Below are 22,079 nucleotides of genomic sequence, written 5' to 3'. Positions count from 1 at the left end.
GCACCCTAGGCAACTCCTCCTTCCCTTAAGACGGCTATGGTGACAGCACGCGAGGTTATCCACAACACAAAATATCTTGTTCCCTCGAACGAGTGACGTACAAGCCGAATTATTATAAAATGACCTACAGGCTTCTGAGATAAATAATTCTTAAATTTAGATAACAGTGAATGGAAAGATAATTATGGAACAGCTGAAGTATTAAATGCGGAAGAGAGCAAATTATTGAAAGTGTTGGAAAAATCGAGTTATCGCGACAACGAAGATGAACCTTAAAGGTCTCTTGTATGCAAAAAGTAAAAAATAATAAACGTCGTAGGCGTTATACAGTTTCAATATTTATCGACCAGAAACTCTTTGTGGGCTCAAGTTCAAATGCGTTTGATAGAATATTCAATCAGTTGACGCCCCGAAGGCGAATGCTGCACAAAGTACCTAATCCAAACCATACGGGTGCATTGAGAACAAATAGTTTTGCAGGACCGACATTTGAATATGTAATCCCAGGGGAACGGTGTTATAAGGTTTTCTCACCTAAGGATATGCTTCAATTGTCGTGGGCGTTTTCAACAAGAGTGCAGAATATTAATATTCTGTGCAATGCTTTACCTCATAACAATAATTTTTAAATTAAATAAATGCCCAACTAGCTTATATCACATATATTTGTGTGTTATCGTTTTATTATACATCGAAAATACGATTTTATAACGGTGAAAAGTAATGATTAATAGTTCGCTAATTTTTCATTAATTATAAATTACCAAAAGTCAGAAAGCTGAACATTGAAAATTCTTTGGTTTTTTCTGGCTCTTATTTCTTCGGAAAATTGTATTGGTGGCATTCAAATTCATCAAAATTAATGCCGTATTCAACAATATTCGTTTAATATGGTAATATAATTATAAGCGTATGATCACTTAATCGTTTTATTATATATCGTTTTTTATTTATTGTTTTTATTGTTTGATATTATAATCTAATATTATACTAAAACTTTAGAACGAGAACAATATTGCTTTATTTCTATTATTTTTCGTATGTAATATTTTAAGTTTAAAATATTATTCAAGATATAAAACTTTTAGGGAAGCGATTTAGTCGCAATTAAATAAAACGCGGTATTGTGCAAAACTCTTTCATTCTATTTACTGATTTTCAAATTAATTTTATTATTAGTAAAATTAATATATCGACTTCCATCCACTTTTCACATAAATAATATTCATATCTACATTCACATGATGAATATAGTAGAGTTAATTTAGTATTCGATTCATTAGTTATAATTAATTGGAATTTTATGACTACTGCAGTGATTCGATCGGCGAAAGTTCTAATTCTTTCACCGATGTAATCGCGTTAATGGGTGAGTTACGCGTAAAATCTAACTCAAATTAATTTAAATTCGCTTAAATACTAGTGATAAGATAGAATGTTTTCTGAGCATCTCAGTTTCGTATTTAACGTTAGTTTTTAAGATTATTAAACATTTGATCGTGTCAAACATTTATGCGTTGCAACTATAAGGTACAATTTTACTTGCAATATTGAATTAGCAAATACATTTTAAAATCCTTAACCGTGTATACATTTTTTCTCGTAAAACTATTAAAATCGGTGAATCATTATAACTTTGATTATTTGATATCATTACAGCGGTACTGTGCATCATAAAATATAGCCATGCATAATGACGTTTCTTTGAGTGCACACTGTGAAGGAGAAAATAATATTCTTTATAAACAATAAAACCTTTTAGAAATGTTTAAGTTAAAAAGCATTCATTTAAAACTAAAAGAAAATAATAATTTAAGTACCTTTTGTTAACACACGGTTTCTATATGTTAAAGCATAAAATATACACAAAGTCGGGTGCAAAATTATTGAATGGTGAATACCGATTAATTTAAATATGTTTTTTTCGAGTAAATTTACAAAATTAAATAACTATTAACTTAGCTTAAATTAAAATTATAAATAATATATTATTGCAAATAAATAAGATAAAAATTAAATTGTATATTATATGTGTATCAAATGTCTCCACAACTTTTTCGAAAATACAGAAAAATTAATTCAGTGGAAAAATAATAGCTAATTTATTTTTAATTACACTTTTATCAATAAAAATAAATTTATGTAGTATTATCGTAAAATATGCCATTAAGTACAATTTAATAACTATCATAAATCATTTTCATAGTATTCAAAACATAATTATGACTCAGAGAAATAAGGTAAACAGAGGACGCATTTATTTTCGCTGCCTCTTTATCCACCATTTAAAGGATATACACGTATATTAGTATCCCACAACATGTATTTATCTCCATAATAATAGTATGTTAATTAATTTACTTTGTATTTTAAAATGAAACTCATCAAGTTTTAAATATAGACATAGTGACGTAATATTATCTCAAATAATCAATAACGAGTTGAGAAGAAAAACATTTTGAAGTCTACTACTATTATTTTTACTATTTGTTATTGTCACTAAATGTTTCGAACTTCGCTTTTTGCTTTATTCATCTGTAAGTAATATTTTTTCTTTTATCTTTATGCTTTTATACATTTATTTTCATTGATACATCCATTATACTAGTTGGTGCCCCAGAATAAGCTGTCAAATTTTTAAATATATTATGTTAAAATAAAATATTTAAGGACTAGATGGCTAGATTAGCATTTGAATAGTGAAAAATTATAAAATTATAAAAAACCAAATTAAAAACTGATTTATCTAAAATCATTTTCTTGTAACAGAGCGAATACCACTACAATTTTTAAAGTTCTTTACTGTGCATTTTTGATTCGTGATTCTTGTTAACTATTGCTATTCGATCTAACTAAACTTTTATACGTGTAAAATATTTTTATTCCGATTAGGCAAAATTGTTTCGTATACTTAAAGACTATACACAAAAATAAATAGGTAGTAATTATTTTTATTTTATGTATTTTTTATGATAATATTATAAATGTAAGCTCATCTACAGAGTTCATTAGTCCGAACCGTTTTGTTTTAGTAATTTATCCTATCGATTTCCATGTTTTTTATTGTTACTGATCAAGTAAGTCGAAAAGAGATAAAATTACTTTAAATAAAAATGTGGTTATTTTCAGAAAATTAAATTTTAAAGCATTCAAAAAGAAGCTACTCAGTAATTATTTAATTTGAAAAACTATCGTAATCATGTAATAATAAGTAAATCGTCGAAAAGCACTTTTATTCTGGATATTATTATGAAAAACTAAAGTAATTTGGAAATATCCGGATAATAGTTGATTACTATTATAATATTACATATTCGTTGTTGAACAAATAATATTTTATCTATGTAACGAGAAACTTAAGACCAAATTTGGTCAAAATAAACACAGATCTAAGTAAAAATGGTGAAATTTAAAATCATCAAAATAAAATATTTTAAACTATTTAAAAAAAATGATTCAAAAATAAAAGATGTAATTTATCTTCAATGATTGATACTTTTTGGTATGAGAATTTAATAGTAATCCAAAGTTACGCGGATTCGGTAATTTTAAGAATATTAATATACTTATAATTATAAGTAAATCGTACAAGAACAACAAATGGTATTGCTTCATAAATCATCCTACTGCGTAGTTAGTGGTTAGACTAGTTGGTATGACATGTTCACAAAAAAAAAAAAAAAACAACCAATTAAAATAACATTGCGAGGGCACAACGTTTCGTTTTTATTCAATGACCACCGCGGGTATATTTATTCACTGTATTCCGTGCGATAGGAGACGATATGAAATATTACTGACACTCAACGTGGTCCACGGTCCGTGGATCTGCGTTTCGAAAGGATTGTAGCTAACACGCGTGCTGTAATTTTTCCGATTTCAGCCACGACGGTGTCTTGCCCTTCGCCGTTCACCAGCAACATACTGACCGACCTACTGAAAACAGGCGGCACGGCCAAGTTTGGGCTCGTCAAGTCCGTGGTGGCAGCCATTGCGACCTTGTTTTTGGCCAAGATACCCATACTGCTGGCCGTCAAGGCGCTGATGCTGAAGCTGTTCGTCGTGCCACTGGCCGTGGTCGTGCTTTCGCTGCCTGTGCTCGTACCCGCCGCATTGCTGCTGCAGCCGCTGTGGAAGAAGTGGAAGGAGTTCGTCGGCTTCGATTCGTCCAAACCGCAAATGGTCATGATGGTGCCGGCCACCGACGCACCGAAACCCGCAAACGCGACGGCCGCGACGCCGGCCTCCACTAGGGCGCTGGAGAACAACCTGGAGAATGTGCTCAGCAACCTCCTCGAGTCAGAGAAGTGCATGGAGAGACTGGCCTGTCAGTTAGGCGTCAGGGACGCGAGGTCCGAGTACAAGCAACAAGTGTCCTGGTACGTATAGAACCGAGTGGTAATAATAAGAATTTAATAAATAAGTAAAAAACCTTAACAGTGAAGTATTCGCGTCATCGTGCATGTTTACACAGTGTTCTACTACGAGCGTCCTAAAATTGCGTTTGTTAATTTTCAAAAAACCGTTTAACTATTAATTATTTTACTACTGATCAAGGTACATTTTTCTCGTTAAAATATTTATAACATTTTTAAAGATGGATGTTTGGTTAATTCTTTAAAATTAACAAAGTTCGACTAGGTGCTTGATTGAATTCATGAACATCATGGTTTTTTATTACCTATTCACCACAGAAGTAATATTATTTAATTGGCTTATTTGTCAATTTATTTCTCCATGGCTTCCCTCCAAACTTTCTATAAAATTACTATCTTTAGACTTTTCAAATTACAATAAAATCATCTTATTGTTTCAATTCAAGGATAATAACGTTATAATGTATTTAATTGTTTTTTTTTTCAATATTTATCATTATTCTAAAAAATTAATAAATTTGGTCTTAGGTTAGTCCCATGTGATATATATGTGAAAAAACATAATTTGATTACCTTTCTCACTACTGGATTTGTCGCAATATTATAGTATAGTATTTAGAAATAAATACTTTGATAAATCCACGTATTAATAATATTAATACTGACGAGCTACTGTATCTCTAAATTGGAAGAGGCATGAAAATAAAACGATTATTCAGAATTTTTAGTTCTACAAACGAAAAAAAAACTGTAATTAGATAACAATTTACATAAAACAATAAAAGGTTATTCTAAGCATCGAGACTTCGATAAATCTAGAGATGTTGTGGTTGGACTGTAGTGTTATTAAATGCGGCTCGGTCCGGAAAATTGTGAAATACATTTAGCGGTTAATTTCATTTTTCTTAAAAAGCATACTTGGAATTTGGAATGCGTAATTTATCTTGAGTATGTCGGGAGCATATGAATTCCTTTCGACGTAATCGTGTACAGTTCCCCTTTATCTCGAACGATTTCATGTAGAACCACCAAAACCTGAAATCGATCGATTTATGGTGAATATATGCAGTGATTATCTCTTACAGTTAAGAGAATAAAAATAATTATTATTATTATTCTAGATCAATATTGTAGCTGGAACAGTTTGTACTGCAGTTTCTTAAAACACGTCCGACGTATAAATATATATATATATACATATATATATATATATATATATATACGAGTATAGAATATACTTTAATGGCTAATCTAAATCACTGAAATTAATTGCAATATTAAGCAAAAAATTTGTTCTAAAGCTAAAAGTTGAAACAAATATGAATAATTCAACTCGTAAGATTATCCATAGTTTGACTAGTCGGCTAAACCAAAATAAGTGAATATCAACAAAATAAACATATTGTGTCAATGGTTATAATTTTTGAAAGTTTCCCTCGATTATCTTTTCATATGGTATTATAACAATTAAATTTTAATTGTAATTAATATCAGCAGTAAACAAAACATACAAGTCAAAGATAAATTGTATTAACAATCTGATTTAAGATTTCACGATAAATGTGGGGTGAAATTACTTGTATTTTTTGTATTCCATAAACCAAAACGTTATCAATCAAAATAATCTGTTGGAACGTTATCAGAATCTTTTTTTAAATTAAAACGTCATTTTTGAATCACGTATAATATTGCAAAATCTAGTGTTTTCGACGTGATCTTATGACACGAGTATACATAAATAAATTTGGTAATTAATTTGAATAGCCAACCATCTAAAATACTGTGATCAATGAAATATTTATTGTATGTTTTAGGACCTTAATTACATTATAGTGTTTCGTTTTGTATAGAAGTACGTTACACGAGTATGTTTTGACCTTAATTGCATTTTGTTTGTGGTGTCTACGGTAAAAATATACATAATTGTTAAAGCGTTATGTACTCCGTCTGAATATAAAACGAGCAACATAATTTACGTACTTTTCAGAGAATGTATAAACATCGGTTTTTTATTTTATACATTATGAATGATCAGTCATAATATCAGTTAGTCAATGGACTAAAAATATCTACCCACTTATTACAAGTTAGTGTCTAAGTTAGTTTAATTCTAGAATAAATTGTCCTTTAAAAAAAAAATTAAGGGTTAAATTATACTTTTTTTGTAAACATTTGATTTAATTTAACTCAAGTATAAATTTTAATGCTTTTGTTAAAAATGATTGAAAATAAAAATGCAGTATTTTTATTTTGCAGAAGATATTTTATATCGCTTTTTTCAAAAAAAAAAAAAAATTTTAAAAAACAATACATTTGACATTTTCATTATTCAGTATATGTGACTAAAATTTACAATCTAAAAATATCAAAAAATGGGTTTTAATAAAAATTGTATTCGGAAATATGCATAACTAATTCTTTATTTAAATTTGAAAAATGGAATCCATTATTTTGACCTCTGAGTATGTTATGTGAACATTTGAACTTTCTCGAGATACGATATGAATATATGGTTCAAATTATACAGAAAATTATTTAATTAAAAAAAAACCAAAATTTGTTATAAATTTGATTTCACTTGGCTGCAAACTAATTACATTGCTTTAAATAATAATTCATTTTGATGCTTTAAGAATCAAATATCGTTACATAATAATTATTTTATTATTTATTGTGTTGTGCGTATCAAAAATAAAAATGTTATTGCAATATCTTGTAATAATATCTTATTATTTTCATGCAGATATATGAACAGAAAAATCTTGTTTACACTATTAAAAGATTCGACAATTAATTATAATCTCTTGATAACACAAATACATCAGAAACGTCGACTTTATAAAATTTAGGAGAGTATTATAAGACACGTTATTAAAACATTTTTTAACTGACAATAATCAGGGGCGTAGTTAGGGGGGGGGGGTAGAGGGATGGATCCCCAAAAAACTTTTTTTATGTAATTTTTTTTATTCATTATATTGTGATAATATGATTATTATCATTATTATTATTATTACGATTACTATTATCATTATCATTATTATTATTATTATTATTATCATTAAAATTAAAATTATTTAAAAAATTGTTCTGGTGGGGGGGGGGTTACTGTATGAGGTGTACAGATTTTGCCACAGATACATATATCTGTGGATTTTGCTAAAACCTATAATCCCCCCCCCCCCAAACCAAATTCCTAATTACGCCACTGACAATAATACAATACATAATATAATAGAAATTCGAATAGAGATAGCTATCTCTATCCGAGTTTAATTTGTTAATGCAAACACGGATAATATGTTAGGAGGATTACATAGAACACTGTACCACACAAAACACATTGGTAAATAAATAAATCGAAAGGGATAGAATGAGTAATACGACATTTCGAATATTACAATGTACGGTATACGTAAATAAAAGAAAATACAACTGAACACATTTGGTACATTATTTATTTAAAGTCTTGACACCCCAAAAGGGGGAAAAGTACAGTTATTACTGAACTATCAGTATTATAATCAGTGGAGTTTTTTCGATATATATAAATAATAAGCGATATTAAACAACATTAGATAATTGTAAATCGTTACGGTGATCAATAAATTGTAAAATTAAAAACATTGATTCCTGTTGGTTTTGTTTAAATTATTTGTGATTTTAATATTTAAAAATTCATTTGAACAATAAAGCAAATTAATGTTCTAAATAATTTATTTGTTCACTATCGAGTAAGTTCTGCTGAAAACTTTTTTTTTTTTTTTTTGATAATTTTAATAAAAAATTAAATAAGAATACATTACTCTTTTACTCCGAAATGTGCATTAAAATCGTGCATTACCCTTTTTTATTTTTATTTGATAATATGAAATAAACAATCTGTACAAATGTTAATACAATAAGAATATATGATGATAGGGTAGATATAATGACATGAATAATTTGGAGAAGAAGCCGCCCATCGACGAAACTTCTATGATCACCTATATTCTCACAAAATATCATTTTTTAATTCAATATTTTATAGACAAAAACATATTCCATTAAATAGACCTAATTATTAATACAAACTCAATATTATCTATATTATAACCCATAACAATAATTTAAATTTAAATAATATAAAAATTCATAAACGTATTAAAAAAAAAAATAAAACATAATTCATCCAATAATATTAGCTATTAAAGTATGAAAAATCAAAATAATATCTAAAAAATTAGCTAAAATTCTATATAATAATACTAACAATGTAAAAATCACTTTTATCATTTTGATATCAATATAAACTTAGAAATATTAAATACCCAATATATCATTTACATTAAATTATTTTTAAAAAAGTTATACATACACAATGAAATAAATAAATTTCTTATTTCTTATTATATTATATATATTGTTTAACTTTTATGGACAAATAACATTTTCATCCACTACGTACACGTTTAATGCATTTTCTACTAGATAAGAACAGTAGGTGATTTAAAAATATTATGATAAAGAATACGAAAATGCATAAAATTCTAACTAAACTTTCTCTTGAGATTTATAGAAAAATTGTTAAATCCAATCATAATGATGTACTACTTTTTGTTGGCATTTATGATTTATAACCGTGTATAATTATTAACGTTTTTACTTTTCTATAATTTACTGTATTTCGAATAGCATATTTTCATCACAATATTATATTTATTTGTATGTTTTGTTTTATTTTTGAACTAATACCGCAATCATTTATCAAACATTTTTCCCGCTCGATTATACTAATTATTCTCCAAAACAGACTCTTGATTTGAAATGATAGCAACAAACGTTCAGAAAATATAATTTTAATAATTAATTTAGAATGCATAATGTGTATATTAGTATATGGATAGTATATTATACTTTCGATTTTAGTGTTTTATACGGAAGATTAGATGAAAAGTAACTGAAAAAAGAACCTCTTGACGTGCACCACAGGCACTAGTGTTACTATATTATTCTCAATGCGTTTTCACTTTTATCAATCGCATAAAACCAAGCAACTATTCACGTTCCGAGACTTTTTTCTTTTTTACTATTATTTTTATGTGAATCACTATTTTTTTATTTACCCGTTGAATTTGAAAAAAAAAACCTCGGCCACCTCGGCCGAACAACACTGACAAAAAGAAATATGTATAAACAGTAAAAATTTTGAACGCTCAAAGCTGATAAGCTTTGAAAATACAAGAAAATAGTTTCCTAATCTAACTAATAATGTTTTCGTATTTACTCTCTGCCGAGACAATTTATTCAACTGTGGTTATTATATTGTTATTATATTGTTACTATAGATGTAAACCCGATAAATTTACCAATTCCATTTATAAGGTAAATGCGTATTTTTGGTCGTAAATAAGACATTTTAAATGTAATTGTACTCTGAAACGTTATTTTACATAAGTTTGAAAAAGGACAAACATTTTGCAATAATTATTTAATGCATAGATTGAAGTAAAATGTTGAATGTCTATATCTTTTTTTATAAATGGTTAAAAAAACTTAAAAACTTGATAATAATAAATAATTAAAAAAAAATTAATAATATTAAAATTGTTTCATTGAGAAAGAAAGAAGATTTCTAAATGTAACAAATCATTCCCATGATTTTTATCAAAATTAAAATCAGAGTTAGATAAATAAAATTTATTAGAATCACGCCTAAAAATAAAATTTTGTATATACTAACACTCGCAAAACGCGGTACTCTATTACCGCAAATAAGGATATAATTATCTAATGAGTTAAAATTAATTTTCTTTTACGAGTTTATAGTTACTAAAAAAACAAGAACATTGATTCAGAAATGTCCTATAAAATGCTTATTAATAAATGCTGATTTGGGTTATTAAGTGTTTAGAAGCCCCTTAAATAGACCATGCTAATCATCTAAAATCAAACTACTAAACATTAACATAAGTTTAAGGGTCATTATTTTTTTCTCCTATCATTGCTGGTTATGCATAATATAGAATATTAATTTCTAATAACACATCAATAAATATCATAATTTCCGTAAATACTGCACGCTCAATTTTTCAAAAATGTACAGTATCTATGTTCAAGGCTGGGCAAGTTAATGATATTTTTTAACTCAGTTAAGTTAAGTTAATTGCGTTCATGTTGAATTAAATTAACAATTAAGTTAATGCACATGAGAATTACACCAATTAAGTTAAAACTTAAGCTTAAAAATACTATTAACCTTAACTTAACTTTAATTAATAAGTTAAGTTAATTATAAAAAAAAATTTGAATTAAGCGCTAATCTAAGTGATATATACTAACAATTTACAACAGATCGTATTTAACATTACCGATAATGAAAACGCAGAAAAATCTTATAAGACTCTAATTAGAGTAGAAAAATATACATTTATTTATTGGAATTGGTTTTAGGCACTCAAATTTAAAATTTATGGTAATTTATGTATTGTTTGTTTTTATTTGTCTTTCATACAAATCACATATGATAAATATAATTTAAAAAAGTATTCTTTTTAATGTTCAATAACAATATGCAAACTAAAAATAATTACTGCAGCTGAAAGTGTAACTATAAGATTATTCAGGTAATAAATGTATACAGTTGATACAAAATATTAAAATAAATATATAATATTATTTAATTTTATTAAAATCTAAATAAATAAAATAATACAATGGACAGGTTAATTAAAATACCTATTGAATCTTAAAATGTTGATCAACTAATAAATTTCTTCTCTTATTCATTAATATTTATCTTATTTAAGAATGATTTAGTTAATGATAACATGTACCTATTTATGTAATATAGATTTACGGCCACTTTTCATGACAATGGTAATATAATTCATGGGTGGCATGGCCATATTAATACCAAGATAAATATTATGGTCTCAACTAAAAATTCTTTGAAATTTTTATTTTTATATTTTTCCAAATTCCATGAACTTGTTATCGAATACGGTATTTTACAAAAATATTTTACTGGTCTTGAAAAAATGATACGTCAATTTCAAGTTAATTTGTAAGGAAATGAGTTAAGTTAATGAGTTAAATTAACTTAACTTTTAATTTAAATTTTAACTTATTAACTTGTTAATGCCCAGGCTTATCTATATTGTTATTATTTCAAATTATAAGGAGGTGTCTATTTGTTGTTAATTCCATGTGTGATATCTGAAAAATAACAAAAAAAAAAATAATTACTATATGTGAGTATGAATAGTTCTACCGAAGATTATTTTTTATAAAAATCTATTGAAGTAAACTTTCGTATTATTTGAAAAACGAATTACATTATACCATTCATGCAAACAGAAATGCATGTAATTTTCCTATAAATCATAATTCAAAACAGCCCCATTACGCTTTCATATTTTGAATACTACATTTAGAATAAACCAAATAAATGCTCTACCGTTTCGGTAAATTAAATAAGCGTATAAAAAGTGTGAAGTGACGAGATGATCATTATTTGAACAACATAAAAATAATAATATAAAACCCGTTAATTCCAAAATAAAAAAAATATCAAAATAAATACAAACTTAACATTATCTTAAATTAAAAAAATTACTGGTAATTACATATAATTTATTCGAGTAATTCTGATATAAGCTGATCATTTCGGCGATATATATCATGATAATTGTATTAAATTTTAATTTAAAATATACTTCATTTGTTCCAGGGGGTTCAATCAAATTATGTATGGAAATTTCGTACAATTTAGGACTAAAATCAAGTATAATATCATTGATAAATAAAAACAGCAGTGTAACTTTAAATCCTGATGAATTATTCATAAATAAAACAGCAAAAACGTTTAAATAAAACATTCATTTTCTTCTGTAGTGTTTGATGTTTTTATATTTCTCCGAGGGCGCATAAATTATTATTTTATTAAATAGGATTTTGAACTAATTTATTGAAAGAAATTAAATTTAGATTCATTTTATTTTTGATTATACTCGTCAATGAATTTTCGATAAATCAAAATAAATTCTTCAAGAAGTGTACAATTATTTTTTTTTTTTTTTTATCTTGTTTGTATAAATCTTTGTTTTGGTGTTGTACTTTTATTAATCTAAGCATATCGATTGCTATCAAATACAAACTAAAAATGATAAATATTTAACGGTTTGAACAATAATTGTGTTATAATCAATTATTGAAAAGATATTATTTATAACTTCAAATTGTATTAACGTACAATAAAATGTCTCGATAACATTTGTTTGTAACTAAATCAACCTGAGAAAGACGTAAATTAATTGGAAAATACTTATTCTATACATGGAAACATCAGAGAAAAAAAATTCAAGTTGAAGATAAATGCATTGTAACAAAACAACAAAAGATAAAAATGAAATCTGATAATTTTAAAAGGGAATCCTTAAGAACGTGAATTATGCGCTATCTCCATTGAAAGAGAAAAGTTATCGTTTAGTTTGTAGGCAACATGCTGTGCTGTCAATGGATATCACCGCCGTCGATGGATCTTAAACGCATAAACGCGATTTTTACTAAAGTGTCCCGACGCGACGTGGTGAATTAAAAATAATCTAGTGAATCTGCATGACAAGTAACGACTAATTCCCAAGGCATTTCCAATATTATGAGTTTCCGTGAGAAAGTTAACGTGAAAGTATACTACAACTGTACCTTAAAAACGCTCATAACCTTATACAATCCGTAATAAACATTTGTGTTTCGTCCGATGTGAAATATGTGTGTGTGTTTTTTAACCGATCGTTCAGACAATATTGTACTGCGTCCGTCACATAGATACGTCGACCAACAGATTTATTTTTGCCGCGCTATCGTACAATTCGCGAGAAGAATAAAGTTATTGAAAACTTCTCAGTTAATGAACGTATAAATGCATATGTCAAAATAATTTTAATAATAATAATTATAATTATTATACTACCAGAATCACAATCGAAATCTTTTTGCGCTCGATTTTCTCATATATGCGCGTTTTCGATGCACGGAATACATAATTACTCGTCGAGTCGGGAATAATATAGTCAATAAATAATTCTCCTCATCGAAACACATCGAATATAAACAGCGATCGCGCTCGTTTTATAGAATAATGTATTTGTCACCGTTTTCGGTACGTAGATTTCGTTTCAAGCCCATGACTCTGAGCCGTCGATGGCTCTACAAAAAGCAAATCTAAATTCGAACGGAACACAGAGTAGATTTGACTCGCGATTTTATATTATTTCGCAATATCGCAGTATACTTACCTCAATTCGTGTATGCTTGTGAGACTTTGGGACAATCAATTATTTTATCAACAAGTCCCGACAACTATTATGAATAGCGAGTAAACGTGTTTGAATCGATGTGAAACGCACCATCGTTTGAACCATTCAACCACCGTTAATTGATTTTATAAGTTATGCGAAACTTTTGACGGCCAACCAGGGTCAGGAACGATACTCGGCGACAGAACCTTTTAAACATGCCTATGCATACATATTTTTAACTTAATCTAAATCGTCGGGCTTTACGTACATTATTATTAAACAGTCGGAACGCAACGAAATTGTTTCGGTCTCACGGTTTTCGCGAAGGTACAAATTTGCGTTTTTCAGTTTAACCGTGATCCGAGCAAGGATCGCTACGTTAATAGGGGAAAAGTAAATAATTTGAAGAACAAAAAAATAACCATAATACATAAGGTAAAATTCTACAAATTTATAAGAAAAAATAATAGTGTCAGGAATGCACGGCGAACACTGCGACCGTAACATATAAATACACTAATTCGTATATACATCTATATAAAACAATAATAATAATAATGAAAAAAATATATGAAATTTTTTAGGTCCAGGTATAGTTAATAATCATATAATTCGATTCACTCAATATGATTGATTTATCAGTACGAGTTTTTATTTCAGTATTATTTTTTCCTCTCTACTTAAATTGTTCTGCCGTCTGTGCTCGTGGTTTTTTTTTTTTAATATGGTTCCAGTAAATTGTCGAACACTCTTAGAAAACATGGTTGGTATTTAATAATGTAATATTATTAACAAGCTGAATAATTCGAAATTTCCGGAGAGATATTTTACCATTTTAGATCAGATCAATTACTAATTCTAAACCTTAAAGTTGTAGGTTAAAAAAAAAGCGCACAATCGTCGTGTATTCTAATGATATTTATTTTTATTTGTATATTATTATACTATATACCAGAGATGTAAAATTCATGACACGCATACCTGAGGTAGCACGTGAAAAATTAAAATATTTTCATCATATACATATTATATTTTATTTTTTATTTTTTTGGCAGCGGACGTTACTTACTCTCAGTCACGTTGCCACGATATCGCGTCGAGCCATATATATTATTATAATTTTATATAAATACATATAATAATTTACATTCAATTATATGTAAACTGTACGAACCTCGATCGCTAGTAATTAAAATTAATATATTAAATTAAATAAAAATATTTACCACATAACTATAAACTGAAAATATGCATTAATCAAGCCCGAAACGTTTTTGGCTCTAAAAAATGCAATTTTGGAAACACATATTTCTTTTTTTTTGCACATCTAGAGTATTACAAGAATTATGGTGTCAAATGTTGAGTTTATATATTTTGTCGTTTTTAAGATGTTGTGATTACTGAGTGAGGAGTAAGAAGTATTTTAATTATATTTAAATGATTTATAAATTAATACTCTTCACGTGCGATATTTTTTATGTTATAAAATTAACGTTATTCAAGAAGGACGATGGAATTTGGAAAAGTCAGGGTAGATGAGGACCACAAAAATCAATATACAGCCAGAGGTAATGAAAAACATACTATGACTGGATGTGGAATTCGAGTGGATAAAAGACGATCAATGGCGACCTACACGAAGATTAAAGACCGGCCGCAGCCACGTACAATTTAATAGACATATGTTCTGTATGTGGGCAAATTACATAAGTAATCGAATTACCTATAAAATTGCAGTACCTTCCCATCGTTAAATAATCCGTCTTCACTAAACTACGAAAAATCAAATATATTAGTACTAATCGAAAAGCCACGTGATAATGAAACCACATTTTTTTGAAAAATTACGAGTGTAATGGACGAAATGTTTTTTCCAAACACGCAGAACGACTTGTCAAGGATATTCGTATTTTTGCTGGTGACTGTAAGATTTGTAAACACGATATTTACTGTCATTTTGAACGGTTCTTATCGGCTTTTAATGTGTACAATATTGTTTTAGTTGAATTAATGTTAATTGCTCTTCGCGTAGTTCAGGTGTTGTAGAGTTAGTGTAGGTACTCGTTTACCCACTTTCTGTGGCACGAAGTATTGCTGTCGAGCATCAACGCTCTCGAAAAAAAAATAATATTTCTATCACGGACCACGTACATCGTATTTTGATATATTTTGTAGAAATTCTCTATAGTTTACTAGAGTGTTTATCGATTTTATTAAATTAATAAACACTGGTAAATTCGCTTAAAGTGTTCATCGAAGTCAAATCTATCGTTATCATAAAAATCAAAATGGAAAATACAAATTCTAAATCCAATCGTATAAGCTCTAACTCAGCAGGTTAAGTACATTTAAAATATGCCTGAAATGAAAATCAAAAGTTTAAAAATAAAGCATCTAATGATTCGACACAAAAATTCTGCGTAAATTTATTCGAGTTTTATTTAAATCCAAATAGAAATATAATATTTTATTACAAGGTTGGATAAAAAACAAAATTGTTCGATTTAATATTGTTTTTCTTGAACACAAATAATTTAGAAATATAGATCGTATAAAAAATGGTACTGCGCAACTAATCTCACGATAAACTGTTTTCATGGATAATATAATATTTTATGTCATACATTTTAATACACATAATATTTAAATTCAGAACTCACAAATAATACTGTATATTTTTAAAATTAAATTTTATTATTACTTATCGTCGTTTAAAATCATTCATTAAAATATCTTCACCGTTAAAACACATTTGATAGTTATCTCAATTAGATCCTTTAACATTTATCATACGCGTTTTTCGAGGTTGGAACTCGGAATAAAATAAATTGACGAAAGGGTGATTTATAATTTCAAGTTTTATAACTCTATTGATGTATTACAAACATGAACGAAATCGATCGAAAAGAGTTACGGTCGAGTAACAATAAGTGAGAGACAAATTACTGATGTTGACAGATAGATAGGCTATGAAATATAGCCCGACGTTGGATTGTTTCGAAAAACATAGATAACTTTACTTAACTAAATGTAAAAAAAACTAATGTACCCCGAGCATTACGTATACATGTGATATTATGATAGAAGAAATTTTTTTTGGGATTATTTAAAAACGTTTGAAAATTACGTTAATATAATTTCAGATTAAAACGTTAGAATTTAAGTAAACCAGGAACAAATATTTGACGATGATGCAGGGCCGGAATAAGGTATTTTCCGCACCTAGGCTGAAATAAATTTACTGCCTACTTTACGGATTGATATTTAAAAAAAAAATGATCATTAATAAAGTAAAAACAAAAAATCAATACTTTATGTAGATCTACTATTATTAATAAATATAAATAAAACTTGTTTTATTATCTAAAATAAACAAAATTAAGTTAAAATCAGATCAGATCAGACTAGAACGAAGTTTTAAACGTTGATGTCAATTTTCATACCGGTATTAGTAGATATTTACCACATGCCTACCATATACCAGTTAACTTGGAAAAGTTAATAAATACTTTATGTTTTATCGCTTTTATTAGCTATGTTTATTGTTAATGATATCAAATATATTAGGTAAAACGAAATTTCGTTATTTCCGTTATATTATACGGTAATTTCCGAGTTTCAATAAAAGTAGCAGGTTATAGATATCAGGGAATCTAAATTAAAGCTTTTTCAAATAATTTATTTAACAATAATTTTTTCGTATAAAAAATTAATATTTTATTTATTATTTTATTTTTAATTTTTTTTATGAATTATTGATGAAATTAGTAAATTTGACAACGCTGCATATGATTTCATACACAATCGTGTTGTCATAAAAGACAAATGTACGCAATCGTGTTCTACCCCGCGTAACATAGGGTGGGAAATTAAAACAAATAACGTTTACACGGTACACGCTTGCCGAGGTGTACGGAAGACCAAACGCGTTTTATAAACACTCGACGGGCGATCCACGCGTTTCGCGTTTTATTTTATGAGACGCCCATACAAAATATTTTTCAATTAAAATTTTAAGCGCGAGACCCTGGAAAAATACCCCGTATGCCTCCCCATAACGCCGGCCCTAATTTCGACAACCAGTGGCCGAACGGGAACGCTCACGCCGTACATACGTCGCGCGCGTTTCCCGAGTAAAACAACGACCGGAGACAATTAATCTCGGGTCGCAGGACGGCTGCTCAAAATATAATATCAACGTCGTAGACCGACCGGGAAATGACGATCTCGCTAGAAGTTGATCGACGTAAATCCGTAGCGTCCGAGCGCGCGACAATCGCGCAACATTTGTTGTTGCGACTTCATGAACGGCAGAAACCGCGCATTCGACAAATCGCTGTTGTTTCGCGGCCGACGACGAGCGAAGATTTCTTTCGACGGATGAAGCGATATCGCCAATGACACGTCCGCACGACAGTTACAAGCGCACGAATCGTTCATACAACAACGATTTCCGTTCGCGGAAATAGTTCGCGTACGCGTTTATCTTATCGAAATATTATAGGTAACGATATTAGAACAACACATAACGTATACAACTTTTTAACAATATAAATTGCGATTCGAAATAGATACACACAGACAGGCCCGTCGTAAGATATTTTCCGTCCTAAAGCGAACATTTTAATGCTGATCTTAAGATACTAAATTAAATAGTTACATGTGTAATATTGCGATTAAAATTTTTTATAAATGTGTTAATTTACAAATTAGAGATACACAAAACCACTTAAAAAAGTAGAATAATACACGAGATTATATTATACATACTGTTAGTAGTTATTATAAAAAAAAAATACATTTAAGAAAAATATTTATAATTATAATAATAATGTTTTAAAATTATAAATTGACTTTTCTTGCCTGTTTTGTTACAAAATCTTGTACTAAATTTTCCAAGTTTAGTTCTTGTGCCAACTCTGCTTCAATGGATAAAATTGATAATCCAGTTAAACGTTTGTTACTTATTGTTGTTCGAAAATGATTTTTTACAAGTTTTAGTTTAGAGAAACTTCTTTCAGCAGACGCTTCCTTTACTGGAATTGTAAGAATAATAATTAAGAATTATTCTTAAACTTATTGCGATATTAGGATAAATTTCCTGAAGTTGATGACTTGGAGATACTTGGAGAACTATTTGATTCTGCTAGTTGACAAAATAATTTAATTTCTACAAATAATTCAATGGCATTAATATCAGAAGTATCATGATACTTCTGTTATGTCTTCTTCATACTTCTGTCAAGCGTCAATCATTTGATGATAGTAATACCTCAAAATCTTTGCAATGCTTTAATATGGTTTCATGCTCCCAAGATTTTAAAATATTTATATCATACAAGAAATCAAAGTTAGACCAATGATTATTTAACTCGATAAACCTATCTTGTAATGAATTTATAGCAGTATATATTACAGTATTGAAGAAGTCTACTTCAATTTTTTTTTCTGTGTTATGAAGAGGATAGTCATCTTTATTTTCATAGTTGAAATTTGTTTTCTTGAATCGTTTACGCACTTGATGGTCTTAAGGGAATTCCTCCAATATTCCTATGACTGATGTAATTTCTTTGGCAGTTAATTTCACATTAAAATATCCATTCATTCGATATTCTTTTAAAAACTCAATTATTTCTGATATACTTTTAACAAAAATTTGTATATCAAATTGGATAGACTGTGGTTTTTTGCTTTCAGGGTTATCAATAATCAATATATCATACCAAATAATAATGGAACATATAAATTTAAAATCACATATATTTTTTAAAAGAGCGTATGCATCTGCTTTTGTTTGAAGACCATGCGTTCCAATTAAGTTTATATAATCTTTAATAATATTCAAAGCATTGAAAATTTGTTCAAATTGATATCGTATTGGCCATCGCATTAATCCTCGACTCTCAACGCGTGTCACAAACTTTCTTCAATGTTAATTTGAGTAAAAATTTAATCAGAATTTTCCATCCCTCAGTAGACGCCGAAAAAAACACATACAGTTATCGTACTATATTAAAAAATGAGACTGTGTAAATATTACATTTCGCTGCATCATTAACTACCAAATTTAACGAATGAGAATTACACGGTACATAAAATGCTCTAGGATTAATGTCAAGTATGCATTTTTGAACTCTGCTTTGTTTTCCTTTCATATTAGAACCATTATCATAGCTCTGATCACGCATATAATTTATATTTATCTTCAAATCTGAAAGCATTTTAATTATTTGGTCACTTAAACTAATCCCGGTTTTAACAAAAACTTCAATAAATCCGATAAAATGCTCATGTATAACTTCTTTTAAAATACAAACATATCATAATATTATCAACATTTGTTCCTTGTGACTACAGTCAGTAGTACAATCTAAAATAATGGAATAATACTTTGCATCTCTCACTCGACTCAAAATGTTATTATTAATTTTTTTCACTCGTTAAATTAATTAATTCATTTTGAATTTGAGATACTAAATAATGCACATATAGGTGTTTATTTTAAATCCTTTCTACGTGATTTTTCAAAACATTATCAAATAGCGAAAACAATTCAATAATTTTCGAAAAATTGCCATTATGCTGAGAATGTATAGTAGATGATGTTCCACGAATCGAAAGATTTTGTGCAGCTATGCAACGTAACATAGCACACAACCGATTTAAAACAGACCTCCAATGTTTTATTTCCGATTCTAAAATACGTTGATTTTGAGAATCAATAGTTTGATTTAGTTTTAATCTTAGAACCATTTCTTGTCAATTTGAAAAATAAAGAACATGTGTTTTTGATGTTTCGTATATTTTGAAATGACCCGACAAATTTCTCCAATCATTATAACCAAATTCAGAGACCACTCCTGAATCAGATAGTTTGGAACTAAACATTCTACAGCAGAAACAGTACATATTATCATTTTTTTTCGAATCAACCAGGACCTTTCTAATTGTTCTTCATTATGAAAAGTGTGTTGGTAATATGCGCTAGAAAATTTCCAATTCAATAGGTTTTTCGGAAAATCAAAATTTTTTATTTGCACGAGTCCTTTTTTTATGAATAATATTCGAATGGAGTCGGTTAATTTTAGTGGCCAATCACTTGGGTCATCTGATATTACTGCAAAATGTTCAACACTATTTATTTCCATAACGTTCTTATCCGAAATATTGTCAATTTCTTCATAATCAAATTAATCAGAATCAATAGAATTTCTATCAGAATTATTAAATAAATCGACTTCTATTCTTTGTAAAGAGTTATCAGATATGCCATGAGAAGTGGACGGTAAACAGTTCAAATTGTAATTTGATTGTGTGTCCTGACTCGAAGTTAAAGTTAATCCATGAGCAGTTGTAATTTGTGAACTATCATTATTAAGTTGTTGAATTTCATCCATAGGTTGTTTCAATAAAAATTTAGTGAAGCTCCCTATTTGTTTGTTGATAAAATTTTGTTTATTTTCTCGAGTTTTTTTATATTCAGCACCAGAAAGTTGTTTTCGTGACAACATGATCAATATGCAATTATGTTACATTATAAGTTTATAACAATATTGAATTATCTAATAAAAAAAAAAGTTATAGTAGTATACAAGTTTTTAGAAGACAAAAAAAAATTTTTAACACGTCTAGCAGCTTATACAACTATATAAGAGTTATTAATTTTAAAAAATATGTTAAGTTTACGAATTATAAATAAAATAAAATATATCTCTAGCAGGCGCGGATCTAGAACTAATCCAATTGAAAAAAAATTATAATAATTATCAATTATTTTTTGCTTCAACGTTGAAATAGACCATAGACCATAGGGCATATACTGTAGTTACTTCACCGACGACCGATAGTTGAAAAATGAAATATGGTATTATTAAAATAGAAGACTACAATCATATTCGGTAAATGTATAACAAAAAAATTAATATATTAACGTTTATGTTATGGGAATACCAATGTTTTATTTTTATCGAAAACCATCGATAGTCAATATGGCCATACGGGTTACGATCTACATGTAAGATATTTCTACATACATTATACAGTATACACTATACACTATTACACTATACTACTTATACATTGTGATCATACGCTATCATAACGAGATAGCAAAACTTTTACGATAACAATTAACAATGAAGACGCAAAATAACAATTAAATTTCTGTCTTTTTTGAAAATTTAATACTACAATTTACCGCCTCAATTTCTTTAAAATGTTATTCCGCCCTAAAACAACGCTTGGCTTGCTTGTACCCTAGCGACGAGCCTGCACACAGAGATAATTACGAATTAGGTAACTACGGAATAGAAATACTTATGTTTTCGTTTAAACATTTACAATATTTACATAGTTATTTTTTTTCCGTACTCATCATTAAAAATTTTACGCAAACCACGAAGAAATTCAACAATACCAGTTA

The 22,079-nt window shown here is 28.2% G+C and overlaps 1 protein-coding gene across 1 annotated transcript in view; it reads left to right on the top strand.

Moving 5' to 3' along the window:
- Positions 1-22,079, top strand: part of LOC112680184 — a 45,371-nt gene that overhangs the window by 21,165 nt on the left and 2,127 nt on the right. The window contains exon 4 of the mRNA XM_025550209.1: positions 3,884-4,379. Coding sequence (XP_025405994.1) covers positions 3,884-4,379 — 496 coding nt within the window. The remainder of the gene's footprint in view (positions 1-3,883; positions 4,380-22,079) is intronic.

Source organism: Sipha flava, unplaced genomic scaffold (assembly GCF_003268045.1).
Source record: "Sipha flava isolate LNK unplaced genomic scaffold, YSA_version1 174_pilon_pilon, whole genome shotgun sequence".
Classification (NCBI taxonomy): domain Eukaryota; kingdom Metazoa; phylum Arthropoda; class Insecta; order Hemiptera; family Aphididae; genus Sipha; species Sipha flava.
Note: the sequence above shows the minus strand (reverse complement) of the source record. Positions and strands in the feature narration are given on the sequence as shown.